Source organism: Gobius niger, assembly GCF_951799975.1.
Source record: "Gobius niger genome assembly, chromosome: 11".
NCBI classification, from domain to species: Eukaryota; Metazoa; Chordata; class Actinopteri; order Gobiiformes; family Gobiidae; genus Gobius; species Gobius niger.
The window spans coordinates 844,009-857,672 of record NC_136862.1 but is presented as its reverse complement, the minus strand read 5'-3'; the positions used below and the strand labels follow the sequence as shown (position 1 = coordinate 857,672).

At 46.1% G+C, this 13,664-nt stretch overlaps 1 protein-coding gene across 1 annotated transcript in view; it reads left to right on the top strand.

Moving 5' to 3' along the window:
- LOC306970930 (unconventional myosin-VIIa-like) overlaps positions 1-13,664 on the top strand; it is a gene marked incomplete at both ends in the record, with an annotated part of 75,205 nt that overhangs the window by 22,402 nt on the left and 39,139 nt on the right. Inside the window, 9 exons of the mRNA XM_079567019.1 lie at positions 765-1,283; positions 1,344-1,547; positions 1,800-1,889; positions 3,455-3,582; positions 4,156-4,282; positions 9,536-9,655; positions 9,721-9,894; positions 13,056-13,283; positions 13,348-13,518. Coding sequence (XP_079423145.1) covers positions 765-1,283; positions 1,344-1,547; positions 1,800-1,889; positions 3,455-3,582; positions 4,156-4,282; positions 9,536-9,655; positions 9,721-9,894; positions 13,056-13,283; positions 13,348-13,518 — 1,761 coding nt within the window. The remainder of the gene's footprint in view (positions 1-764; positions 1,284-1,343; positions 1,548-1,799; positions 1,890-3,454; positions 3,583-4,155; positions 4,283-9,535; positions 9,656-9,720; positions 9,895-13,055; positions 13,284-13,347; positions 13,519-13,664) is intronic.

Sequence of the window (13,664 nt, the reverse complement as noted above, 5' to 3'; positions counted from 1 at the left end):
TTTTTAGCATGAATTACAACAGATGAATTACCACATATTTATTCTTAAATTATTAAGCAGCATTTTTAACCATTTTTTTAAAGAAGCACTTTTACATTGGGCAGAACATTGATGTTTGGGGGACTCCAGAGGCACCAGCAGCTTCAAATACCTGCATGCTGCTTTGTAGCATCTGTTCTCTTAATCTGATGTGTTTGTCTGGCAGAAACCGTCCTCATTGTGCCTTTATCTGCACAAACCTGTGTGTGTCTGAATCATCCACAAATCTCTTATCAGTTCGATGATTACGCTTAATCTTTCATGAAATATTGAAGGTTTTCATACCTAGACCAAGGCATTCAACTATTTCACGCTTTTCATCAGCAGAAAGTCCCTTTTTCTTTCCCATATTGCTTGAAAATGATGATCTGCATAATAAAGTGGAACATCCTTTTTCAGTAGTTTTTCCCTTAACTGGGCTTAACCTGAAAACTAATCATCCCAGGACTGAGATTAATGTCAGTGATTCATAGAGCCTGAGACACGATACCATCCATGAGTTTCATTATTATTGTTTTTTTTTTTACCTTTTTGACACAAAAATCCAATTTGCATAATAATTTGGAACGCAGTGTACATCCATCCATTTTCATCTGTCACAAAAGAAAACCTCACATTTAAACCTGGAAATGTCCGTCGTGTCCGTCATGTCCGTCATGTCCGTCATGTCCAGTGTGTTTGCGCCTCCTCCACCTCCTCCTCGTGTTCATGTCTCTCCTCCGCAGAGGGAGAAGCGTCTGGAGGCGGAGCATGTGCGGCTGCAGGAGGAGGAGTCTCTGAAGAACCAGATGACAGTGCGTCGGGCGAAGGCGGAGGCGCACAGGAAGCACCAGGAGCGCCTGGAGCACCTGGAGGCGCAGATGGAAGAGCGCGAGCGCGAAGAGCGTGACGAGGCGCGGAGGAAGAAGGAGCTGGTGGAGCAGGTGGAGCGTGAGCGCGAGCAGCCCGTCGACCACTCCGACATGGTGGACCGCATGTTCGGTTTCCTCGGTAACGCCGGGCCTCAGCAGGACGCTCAGGCGCCGGCGGCGTTTCAGGACCTGGTGAAGCCCAGCCTGGGGGAGGAGGCGTCCGAGCTCCTGGACCAGGCTCCTCCGCTCCCCGTGGAGGAGGACGAGGACCTGTCCGACTACAAGTTCTCCAAGTTCGCCGCCACGTACTTCCAGGGCGTGTCCACGCACACGTACATCCGCCGGCCGCTCAAACAGCCGCTGCTCTTCCACGAGGACGAGGGCGACCAGCTGGTGAGCAGATGGAGATGCTCCGGTCCTGACGGCGTTCCTCACATGTTCCTCTCCCCGCAGGCCGCCTTAGCCGTGTGGATCACCGTGCTGCGCTTCATGGGGGACCTGCCCGAGCCCAAGTGTCCGCTGGTCATCAACGACGGCAGCGAGAAGATCCCCGTCATGACCAAGATCTACGAGACGCTGGGCAAGCGCAGCTTCAGGAGGGAGCTGCAGGAGCTCCAGCTGGACCAGGAGGTAACGGGGTCAGAGCTGGACCAGGAGGTAACTATCACAGGGAGTGGGCTGACGTTTATGTTCCCAACCTCCATGTCTCGTTTTCTCCTCAAAGGAACCCCTTAACTCTGAGGAGAAGCCGGTTACGTAGACAGTTTCCCACCAACCTCCAGCAAAAACACTCTGGGATTCAAATCTTTTACTTCAAACTACCTTGACCTTAACCCATCCTCCATTTTAATCCTTGTCAGTGTCGCCCAGTCCTTCCTGGAGGTCACATGGCCGACTCTCTCGTTTCAGAACAGCGCCATCGAGTGTCCGAAGAGGAACAGCGTCCGTCACAAACTCATCTCTCTGACGCTGAAGAAGAAATCCAAGATCACGGAGGAGGTGGGTTTGTAATCTCACTTTTTAAAAGAATCGATACTTTTAAAGAGGGGGTGTTCTGCTTTAAAGAGGGCGTGTTCTGCTTTAAAGAGGGGGTGTTCTGCTTTAAAGAGGGGGTGTTCTGCTTTCTTCAGTCCCATAGCACCAGTCTATATCACACTACAATGATGACAAACCTTCTGCTGGTCTGTAAATGCAGTAAATTAGAATAACTGCCTTGTATAAAATGTCTCTCTCAAAATGGCTGTAGTGAATGTCTTGAAATAGGCCTCTGTCTCTTTAAGAACCTCTGAGCCTTTAGACACGCCCCCTCCACACGCTGTCTGTGGCATCAGTGGGGAGGGGGTTCTGCTGAGGAGCAGTGGTTGGTTACTCGGCTGGTGACCAAAGCTCGGAGGCGTCTCCAGGAGGTGGGGGCGTTCCTAGGAGGACTCAGGCAAACCTATCCCTAAAATGGCCGCCATCAGAGTTTTTACAGATTACTCAGAAATACGTGAATGTGCCAAGGCAACACTTCAGCCATGTTTTTAATGAGGGAGTGACAGAATAACATGATGGAAAGCTGGAAAAAGTCCATTTTGCATAATACCACCCCTTTAAAATAAATTATATTATATCGTATAGTCCCAGGGGCTTTAACGGCAGCTGGAGTCAGAGCTGCTGCTCGACATATAAATAATGTAAATCAATCAAAGACTGAAGTGTTGAAATCAGAACCTTCTCATTGCACTTTGATTCAGTGCTGAAGCAGGAGCTGGACTGACTCAGAGCAGAGTTACCGTAAATTCTCTAATACTGGCCTGTATTCCATTAGCGGCCGGGTCTCCGACAGGGGCCGGGTCTCCCACAGGGGCCGGGTCTCCCACAGGGAGACAGAGGCCGGGTTCGCGGCTGGCGGAGGCAAATTAAAGCCGGTCTCTAAAACAGGCCGGGGCTTTTATTAGAAACTATAGCAGTAGAAATATTCCCCATGTTAGGAGTTTGTCTCATACTGGTGTAAATGAAAACTCACGTGCAGGAAGTAACAAACTGAACCCGGGCCGAGGGGGACGCTGCGGAGGAGCTGATCCCAGCGTAACTTTGACACAGATTTAGCCACTTTTCAAACCTCCTGTGACCATATTTGGAAACAGGGCAAATGTTTATGACCCTCCAGGGTTTTAATAAAGTCTCCATCGCGTCTTCAAAGCACGTCCAGCTGCTCCGTGTGCAGGTCAGTCCCACGCCTCAAAATAACTCCTCCCATCAGCGCGAGCGTCTCGTCTTCTCTCGGGTCAGTCTCATGATCGATCACAAACACAAACGCTCCGTCTAAACTCGCCTTTTACACAAGATAACAACAAATAATCCGGTCCTTTGGTAAAAACGAAACAGAAACCTGCAGTGACACTGATGTCAAAGCTCCGCTAACAGCAACGAAACACTTCCTGTTGTCCCGACAAAATAAAAGGCGTCAATGTTCCAGCCGCTGGGAGAGGGTTTGAAATGTTCATTAATAAATGAACCTGATATTTTAGGTGCAAATGGACACAGATCTCGTGTGTGGCGTTAATCAAAGCTGTTTCCAGGTGAGTCGGCAGCTGCGAGACGGAGACTACGGTCTGCAGGAGAACAGCATGTTAGAGGAGAGGCCCACCTCCAACCTGGACAAGCTGCACTTCATCATCGGCAACGGGATCCTACGCCCCGCCCTCAGGTACGCCCCGCCCTCAGGTACGCCCCGCCCTCAGGTACGCCCCGCCCTCAGGTACTCACCGCCCTCAGGTACTCTCTTCTACTACTACTACAACCCGCCCTCAGGTACGCCCCGCCCTCAGGTACGCCCCGCCCTCAGGTACTCACCGCCCTCAGGTACTCACCGCCCTCAGGTACTCCCCGCCCTCAGGTACGCCCTCAGGTACGCCCCGCCCTCAGGTACTCACCGCCCTCAGGTACGCCCCGCCCTCAGGTACTCACCGCCCTCAGGTACTCACCGCCCTCAGGTACTCTCTTCTACGACTACTACTACTACTACCCGTCCTCAGGTAACCACTACTACACAGGTTACGCCCAGTTTAGGGAGAAACTACTGAAAAAGGATGTTCCACATTATCAAGAATCATGGTGAGAGCTGGTCCCTTTAGGATCCCTGAAGGTGTGAAAATCTGAGAAGAATATAATTTGCTTAGTAATTTGAACACAGTGCACAGTTCGCTCTCAGGTACTTCCTGCCTCACACGACTATGGCCCCACTCTCTGCGAATCCCAAAGTCTGTGTTTGTGTTTTCAGGGATGAGATCTACTGTCAGATCTGCAAACAGCTGAGCCAGAACCCGTCCAAAAGCAGCCACGCCCGCGGCTGGATCCTGCTGTCGCTCTGCGTGGGCTGCTTCGCCCCGTCGGACAAGTTCGTCAAAGTAAGAGCCTGAACCTTAGGACGAGTTCTTCAAAGTAAGAGCCTGAACCTTAGGACGAGTTCTTCAAAGTAAGAGTCTGAACCTTAGGACGAGTTCTTCAAAGTAAGAGTCTGAACCTTAGGACGAGTTCTTCAAAGTAAGAGTCTGAACCTTAGGACGAGTTCTTCAAAGTAAGAGCCTGAACCTTAGGACGAGTTCTTCAAAGTAAGAGTCTGAACCTTAGGACGAGTTCTTCAAAGTAAGAGTCTGAACCTTAGGACGAGTTCGTCAAAGTAAGAGCCTGAACCTTAGGACGAGTTCTTCAAAGTAAGAGTCTGAACCTTAGGACGAGTTCTTCAAAGTAAGAGTCTGAACCTTAGGACGAGTTCTTCAAAGTAAGAGTCTGAACCTTAGGACGAGTTCTTCAAAGTAAGAGTCTGAACCTTAGGACGAGTTCTTCAAAGTAAGAGCCTGAACCTTAGGACGAGTTCTTCAAAGTAAGAGTCTGAACCTTAGGACGAGTTCTTCAAAGTAAGAGTCTGAACCTTAGGACGAGTTCTTCAAAGTAAGAGCCTGAACCTTAGGACGAGTTCTTCAAAGTAAGAGTCTGAAGCTTAGGACGAGTTCTTCAAAGTAAGAGTCTGAACCTTAGGACGAGTTCTTCAAAGTAAGAGCCTGAAACTTAGGACGAGTTCTTCAAAGTAAGAGCCTGAACCTTAGGACGAGTTCGTCAAAGTAAGAGCCTGAAACTTAGGACGAGTTCTTCAAAGTAAGAGCCTGAACCTTAGGACGAGTTCGTCAAAGTAAGAGCCTGAACCTTAGGACGAGTTCTTCAAAGTAAGAGTCTGAACCTTAGGACGAGTTCTTCAAAGTAAGAGCCTGAAACTTAGGACGAGTTCTTCAAAGTAAGAGTCTGAACCTTAGGACGAGTTCTTCAAAGTAAGAGCCTGAACCTTAGGACGAGTTCGTCAAAGTAAGAGCCTGAACCTTAGGACGAGTTCTTCAAAGTAAGAGTCTGAGCCTTAGGACTAGTTCGTCAAAGTAAGAGTCTGAGCCTTAGGACGAGTTCTTCAAAGTAAGAGCCTGAACCTTAGGACGAGTTCTTCAAAGTAAGAGTCTGAGCCTTAGGACTAGTTCGTCAAAGTAAGAGTCTGAGCCTTAGGACAAGTTCGTCAAAGTAAGAGTCTGAGCCTTAGGACGAGTTCTTCAAAGTAAGAGTCTGAGCCTTAGGACGAGTTCTTCAAAGTAAGAGTCTGAACCTTAGGACGAGTTCTTCAAAGTAAGAGCCTGAACCTTAGGATGAGTTCTTCAAAGTAAGAGTCTGAAGCTTAGGACGAGTTCTTCAAAGTAAGAGTCTGAAGCTTAGGACGAGTTCGTCAAAGTAAGAGCCTGAACCTTAGGACGAGTTCTTCAAAGTAAGAGTCTGAGCCTTAGGACGAGTTCTTCAAAGTAAGAGTCTGAAGCTTAGGACGAGTTCTTCAAAGTAAGAGTCTTAACCTTAGGACGAGTTCTTCAAAGTAAGAGTCTGAACCTTAGGATGAGTTCTTCAAAGTAAGAGTCTGAAGCTTAGGACGAGTTCTTCAAAGTAAGAGTCTGAAGCTTAGGACGAGTTCGTCAAAGTAAGAGTCTTAACCTTAGGACGAGTTCTTCAAAGTAAGAGCCTGAAGCTTAGGATGAGTTCTTCAAAGTAAGAGTCTGAACCTTAGGACGAGTTCTTCAAAGTAAGAGCCTGAAGCTTAGGACGAGTTCTTCAAAGTAAGAGTCTGAAGCTTAGGACGAGTTCTTCAAAGTAAGAGCCTGAACCTTAGGACGAGTTCTTCAAAGTAAGAGCCTGAACCTTAGGACGAGTTCTTCAAAGTAAGAGCCTGAGCCTTAGGACGAGTTCTTCAAAGTAAGAGCCTGAACCTTAGGACGAGTTCTTCAAAGTAAGAGCCTGAACCTTAAGACGAGTTCTTCAAAGTAAGAGCCTGAAGCTTAGGACGAGTTCTTCAAAGTAAGAGTCTGAAGCTTAGGACGAGTTCTTCAAAGTAAGAGCCTGAACCTTAGGACGAGTTCTTCAAAGTAAGAGCCTGAACCTTAGGACGAGTTCTTCAAAGTAAGAGCCTGAACCTTAGGACGAGTTCTTCAAAGTAAGAGCCTGAAGCTTAGGACGAGTTCTTCAAAGTAAGAGCCTGAACCTTAGGACGAGTTCTTCAAAGTAAGAGTCTGAAGCTTAGGACGAGTTCTTCAAAGTAAGAGCCTGAACCTTAGGACGAGTTCTTCAAAGTAAGAGCCTGAAGCTTAGGACGAGTTCTTCAAAGTAAGAGCCTGAACCTTAGGACGAGTTCTTCAAAGTAAGAGCCTGAAGCTTAGGACGAGTTCTTCAAAGTAAGAGTCTGAACCTTAGGACGAGTTCTTCAAAGTAAGAGCCTGAAGCTTAGGACGAGTTCTTCAAAGTAAGAGCCTGAACCTTAGGACGAGTTCTTCAAAGTAAGAGCCTGAAGCTTAGGACGAGTTCTTCAAAGTAAGAGCCTGAACCTTAGGATGAGTTCTTCAAAGTAAAAGACTTAACCTTAGGACGAGTTCTTCAAAGTAAGAGCCTGAACCTTAGGATGAGTTCTTCAAAGTAAAAGACTTAACCTTAGGACGAGTTCTTCAAAGTAAGAGCCTGAACCTTAGGACGAGTTCTTCAAAGTAAGAGCCTGAACCTTAGGACGAGTTCTTCAAAGTAAAAGACTTAACCTTAGGACGAGTTCTTCAAAGTAAGAGCCTGAACCTTAGGACGAGTTCTTCAAAGTAAGAGCCTGAACCTTAGGATGAGTTCTTCAAAGTAAGAGCCTGAACCTTAGGACGAGTTCTTCAAAGTAAGAGCCTGAACCTTAGGACAAGTTCGTCAAAGTAAGAGTCTGAACCTTAGGACGAGTTCTTCAAAGTAAGAGCCTGAACCTTAGGACGAGTTCTTCAAAGTAAGAGCCTGAACCTTAGGACGAGTTCTTCAAAGTAAGAGCCTGAACCTTAGGACGAGTTCTTCAAAGTAAGAGCCTGAACCTTAGGACGAGTTCTTCAAAGTAAGAGTCTTAACCTTAGGACGAGTTCTTCAAAGTAAGAGCCTGAAGCTTAGGACGAGTTCTTCATAGTAAGAGTCTGAACCTTAGGACGAGTTCTTCAAAGTAAGAGCCTGAAGCTTAGGACGAGCTCTTCAAAGTAAGAGCCTGAACCTTAGGACGAGTTCTTCAAAGTAAGAGCCTGAACCTTAGGACGAGTTCTTCAAAGTAAGAGCCTGAACCTTAGGACAAGTTCGTCAAAGTAAGAGTCTGAACCTTAGGACGAGTTCTTCAAAGTAAGAGCCTGAAGCTTAGGACGAGCTCTTCAAAGTAAGAGCCTGAACCTTAGGACGAGTTCTTCAAAGTAAGAGCCTGAACCTTAGGACGAGTTCTTCAAAGTAAGAGCCTGAACCTTAGGACGAGTTCTTCAAAGTAAGAGCCTGAACCTTAGGACGAGTTCTTCAAAGTAAGAGCCTGAACCTTAGGACGAGTTCTTCAAAGTAAGAGCCTGAACCTTAGGACAAGTTCGTCAAAGTAAGAGCCTGAACCTTAGGACGAGTTCTTCAAAGTAAGAGCCTGAAGCTTAGGACGAGCTCTTCAAAGTAAGAGCCTGAACCTTAGGACGAGTTCTTCAAAGTAAGAGCCTGAACCTTAGGACGAGTTCTTCAAAGTAAGAGCCTGAACCTTAGGACAAGTTCGTCAAAGTAAGAGCCTGAACCTTAGGACGAGTTCTTCAAAGTATGAGCCTGAACCTTAGGACGAGTTCTTCAAAGTAAGAGCCTGAACCTTAGGACGAGTTCTTCAAAGTAAGAGCCTGAACCTTAGGACAAGTTCGTCAAAGTAAGAGCCTGAACCTTAGGACGAGTTCTTCAAAGTAAGAGCCTGAACCTTAGGACAAGTTCGTCAAAGTAAGAGTCTGAACCTTAGGACGAGTTCTTCAAAGTATGAGCCTGAACCTTAGGACAAGTTCTTCAAAGTAAGAGTCTGAACCTTAGGACAAGTTCGTCAAAGTAAGAGTCTGAACCTTAGGACGAGTTCTTCAAAGTAAGAGCCTGAACCTTAGGACGAGTTCTTCAAAGTAAGAGTCTGAACCTTAGGACGAGTTCTTCAAAGTAAGAGTCTGAACCTTAGGACGAGTTCTTCAAAGTAAGAGTCTTAACCTTAGGACGAGTTCTTCAAAGTAAGAGTCTCAACCTTAGGACGAGTTCTTCAAAGTAAGAGCCTGAACCTTTTTTTTTATTTTTATTTTTTATTTTATTTTATTTAGCACTTTAGCATAACTAGTTAAAAAGTACATAAAAAGCATCCATTCGGATGTATGAATATACAACAAAATAATGAATAATAATAATAGCATGTGCATGGGAGGTAGAAGCCATTAGGTTTATAACAACACCACTCCCAAGTAAACAATAAATAAGAATCAGAGTCATGTAAACCCACACTAAGTCACTACATAGTACAAAAATACAGTCAAATACAAGTACAACGTGACAAATATACGATACTCATACAATCATTTCCTTTATGAGTCTCTGCTCTGTACTCAGCACAAATACTCAGCCATTAATTTATGTTTTAGTTTGATTTTATACATGTATAATGAGGTGGATGAATCCAGAAGATGGATATGTCTGTTCCAGACTTTAACTCCATCATGTCTGACTGACCGTTGATCACCAGATGTTTTATATAACGGCAGATGAAGGTTTTACAGCCGGCCTTGTAGAATAACAATGAACCTGATGGTTATGCATAAAATAATGTTTTATATACGAAGGGCAGTCCTCATCATACAGTGATCGAAATACAAAGGTACAAGTCATTAAAGTATTCATATAAAAAATGTTCAAGAGTTTCATTTAAAAAAACAAAGGTGCACTCGGAGCATCCGGTTTGGAAAGAGCAGCTTTACGGACAAACTTCTTTTGTAGAATGAACATTGTGTTTAGGTAAGTGGTGGAAGTATTTCCCCAAACAATATTACCATCATTTAAATAGGGATAAATAAGACTGTAGTAAAGTGTTACCAGACATTTACGATTTACTCGGTTTCTAACTTTACTTATGATTCAATAGACTTAGTTTCTTTTTGCAAACTCTTTCGACCTGTTCCTTCCAGCAAAGCTTATCGTCAATCCGACCTTAGGACCAGTTCTTCAAAGTAAAAGCTTTAACCTTAGGACCTTCACAGTAAGAGAACATTAACGTGTGGCTTGTGGTCTTTGTGGTACCTCCCGTGGTCCCTCAGTACCTGCGGACCTTCCTGCTGAACGGCCCGCCCGGTTACGCCCCGTACTGCGAGGAGCGCCTGCGCCGGACGTTCGTGAACCGCACGCGGACGCAGCCGCCGTCGTGGCTGGAGCTGCAGGTGAGCTCCGCCTCTAAACGCCGCTGAGCTGAGGCGGCTTTACCTAAACCGGACTCTCTCCTCAGGCCACCAAGTCCAAGAAGCCCATCATGCTGCCCGTCACCTTCATGGACGGGACCACCAAGACGCTGCTCGCCGACTCCGCCACCACGGCCCGCGAGCTGTGCCACGCCCTCGCCGACAAGATCAGCCTGCAGGACCGCTTCGGCTTCTCGCTCTACATCGCCCTGTTCGACAAGGTGCGGGTCAGCGGGGTCATGGGGTCAGCGGGGTCATGGGGGTCATCAGGGTGTGAATAATCTGGCCACGAGGGGTTTAATGTGCAGGCAGACTTAACAAAGGTCGATTCTCACCAGACATTTATTGCTCACACAAAAAGAACTTCTCTGACACACATGTCACAGACAAAATGGCCGCCAGTGACGAGAAGCAGTCAGGTTTTATATAAGGACCTCCCTCCGGAAAGTACCATTAGCTCATTGAGTAAGTTCCGCAGCAGGTAAGTTCACATTTTACATACAATGAAATGATAAGTGTTCAAATCAAAAACAAAGACAAAAGGAAACACAAAGCAAAGTTAAAGCAGTTTCCCCCGGCCACATGGTTCAGCCTAAGATTTTAAAATGGCCGACACAGACCACGCCCCTTCCTTTCTAAAGGAATGTCTGAGTAAATGAATAAACACAGTTTTACATGACAACGTGAAGTAATTATTAACTTAAGGTGAGACACTTTAGGTGAATAGGGAAAAAATGTATATTTACAGATATGAATGTGAAGCTTTTGCTGTCGATCACTGACATAAATGTGAGAGAAAAATACATGGCAAGTTTTCTGTCATTTTAACTTTTCATATAAGAACAAGGTGTTTTATGCCCACATCTTTTCGGCGGCGACGAAATCTGAATAATGGACAGAGCTACATTCAAATGTATGGTTTCATTTGATTGATAAATGAGTTGCCAAGACTTTCTCAGAGCGGATTTTGGATTTCTTGTTTAGTTTTAAAATAAGCTGTTTTTTTGTGGAAAAATGTGTAAACATTTAATTTTCGCCTTATTTTTTGACATTCAAAACTCAATAAATGGGGCTTAAGGGATTAAATAATAAAAAATCCCTCTGAAAAAATCTTCCAAATCTTGTTCAGTCCAAGGCTGGAAAATGTGAAGTCTTTAGGTCCGACTGACGTGGACATAGTGTCGCCACAATGACAGAAACATGTGTTTGGAGAAAAAGGCCCTTGAAATTGTGTTCTCCCATATAAGTCTATGGGGGAACATTGAATCAGCGCGATATTTAAACATGTTATTGTGAAGATTAGGCATATTTTCTGTTTCCGGGTGAAAGTTTATATGTTCAGAGACAGATTTGGCCCAAAACCTGAAAACTGAAAAAATGAGTTTTGCCTGTAGTGTCTCCTCTTAATCAAATGAATCGGGGGTTATTGTCGGCTGGTGTTTATCACAAATGAAACAAACAAAGCAAAATAACCAAAATACAGAATGGGACAAACCCACTTTGTCACACGGGTCATCGGGGTCATCGTTTAGCTCACGATGGGGTAAATAAAGTTTAGTTAACTAGTTAGTAGTTTTAGACCTGTGAGAGCCGAAGGCAGCGCCGGTAAATGAGGAACGATCTGGCCCAGAGACTTACACGTGAATCCAGCCCTTACAAAGTGTTTTGGTCCATTCTACAAACAGAGTCAGTGACATCCTGGAGAGAGCACAGGTCTCTGCTCTTCTGGCTGTGAGCCTCAGGTGCAGATCACACACAAACCTCAATAAACTACCACGAGATACATCATCTCCTGGTGCGAGGACCATCACACAAAAACATGACCCTGTGGTGATCTGAGGAGCACACTGAGCAGCTCTGGGTTTCTGGGTGTGCACATTAAAGGAACAGGCCACCGTTTTTCCACACTGAGATATGTTCTTACCTGAGCTGTTCTTTAGGACCTGTCTGATCTTCAGTCACGTTAACACAGCGCAGACGGCGTTAGCATTTAGCCTCTCCAGGAGTAGTTCGAAATCCGCACAGTAAAGTGAAGATTACTGCGCGGATTTCGAACTACTCCTGGTATTATTACGCCTTACAATATAGATCCCCCTTTTATCCGCTTAGAAAATCCACATTGTTTAATTGTGTGTAATTATACTTTGTAGTGGAACACTTCACGTAACCATATTTAAATAGGGAAAACGTGGAAGAGCTCGGTAGCTTCTATCTTGACCTGTTTTGGAGCTATAGAGGAGAGAGGGAGAGGCTAAATGCTAACGCCGTCTGCGCTGTGTTTACGTGACTGAAGATCAGACAGGTCCTAAAGAACTCGTCAAACTCGTCTAGCTCAATGTGTAAAAACGGTGGCCTATTCCTTTAATGACCTGCTCAAATGGGACGTGCACATTGAGCATTTGTCCATAAAGACATTTTTGAAAGCTCAGAACATCGTTGAGCATCCGTCACATTTTCTAAACGGCGAATATGGCAGACGGTACAGAGCAGTTTCAACAAGCTCTCGTTCCTCAGAGCTCTCGTTCCTCGGAGCTCTCGTTCCTCGGAGCTCTCGTTCCTCGGAGCTCTCGTTCCTCGGAGCTCTCGTTCCTCGGAGCTCTCGTTCCTCGGAGCTCTCGTTCCTCGGAGCTGTCGTTCCTCGGAGCTCTCGTTCCTCGGAGCTGTCGTTCCTCGGAGCTCTCCTTCCTCGGAGCTCTCCTTCCTCAGAGCTCTAGAAAAGTGACGGTAGCTTTTTGTCACGTTGTCGCTGCATTTTTGTCCTGTTTTTGTTGCTTTTTCGTCACTTTTTCCTTGTGTTTTAAAAAAAAAAGTTTTTGTTGTTTTTTCATCGTTTTTTTCATCACTTTGTCGTCACGTTTTCGTCACATTTTGTTGTGTTTTTGTCACTTTTTTGTTGCTTTTCCTGCCCATTTTAACTCCCGCCTGAACCGAGCACATTTTCTCCAGTTTGGCTTTACCCCAATCCACGAAAAATGACGAAAAATTGATGAAAAAGTGGCAAAATTGTCACAAGAAATTGACATAAAAATGACAAAAATGTGACAAAAATGTGATAAAAATGTGACCAAAAAATTACAAAAAATTGACAAAAAAATGACCAAAAAATGTGACAAAAAATGACAAAGTTACAAAAATGAGTTGAATAAACGACAAAAAAATGATAGAAAAAAATGTGATGACGTGAGGAAAAAGATCCTCTCGGTTCAGGCGGGAGTTAAGAGGTTAAGCTTTTAGATTTGGGTAAAGCTCGGTTTCGCCCGGTGACCCTTCTGTGCTCTTCCAGAATACAGGACATATGGCCAGTCCGCCCCTGGCAGAGATTCCGCCCGGTCTGCTGAGTTAAATCCAGGTGTTCGCTTCAGTCTGGTGTGTTTGTGCCCAGGTGTCGTCTCTGGGCAGCGGCAGTGACCACGTGATGGACGCCGTGTCCCAGTGCGAGCAGTACGCCAAAGAGCAGGGCGCCCAGGAGAGGAACGCCCCCTGGAGGCTGTTCTTCAGGAAGGAGATCTTCACGCCCTGGCACTGCCCGGCCGACGACCAGGTGGCCACGAACCTCATCTACCAGCAGGTGGTGCGCGGGGTCAAGTTCGGGGAGTACCGCTGCGAGAAGGTGAGAGAGCCTGCCCCGCACGGCGAGAACCCGCCAGCGACTAAAGAGATCTGTGTGGGCGCAGGAGGAGGAGCTGGCGGAGCTGGCGTCGCAGCAGTACTTCGTGGACTACGGCGCGGAGCTCCTTCAGGACCGGCTGCTCAGCCTCATGCCCTCGTACATCCCGGACCGAGAGATCTGCTCCAGCCGCACGCCGGACAAGTGGGCGCAGCTCGTGTCCGGCGCCCACAAGAAGGTACCGCCTCTTCCAGCGGGACGGGTGCTTTAAAGGAACAGGCCGTGGTTTTTCCACACTGAGATATGTTCTTACCTGAGCTGTGACGAGTTCTTTAGGACCTGTCTGATCTTCAGTCACGTAAACACAGCGCAGACGGCGTTAGC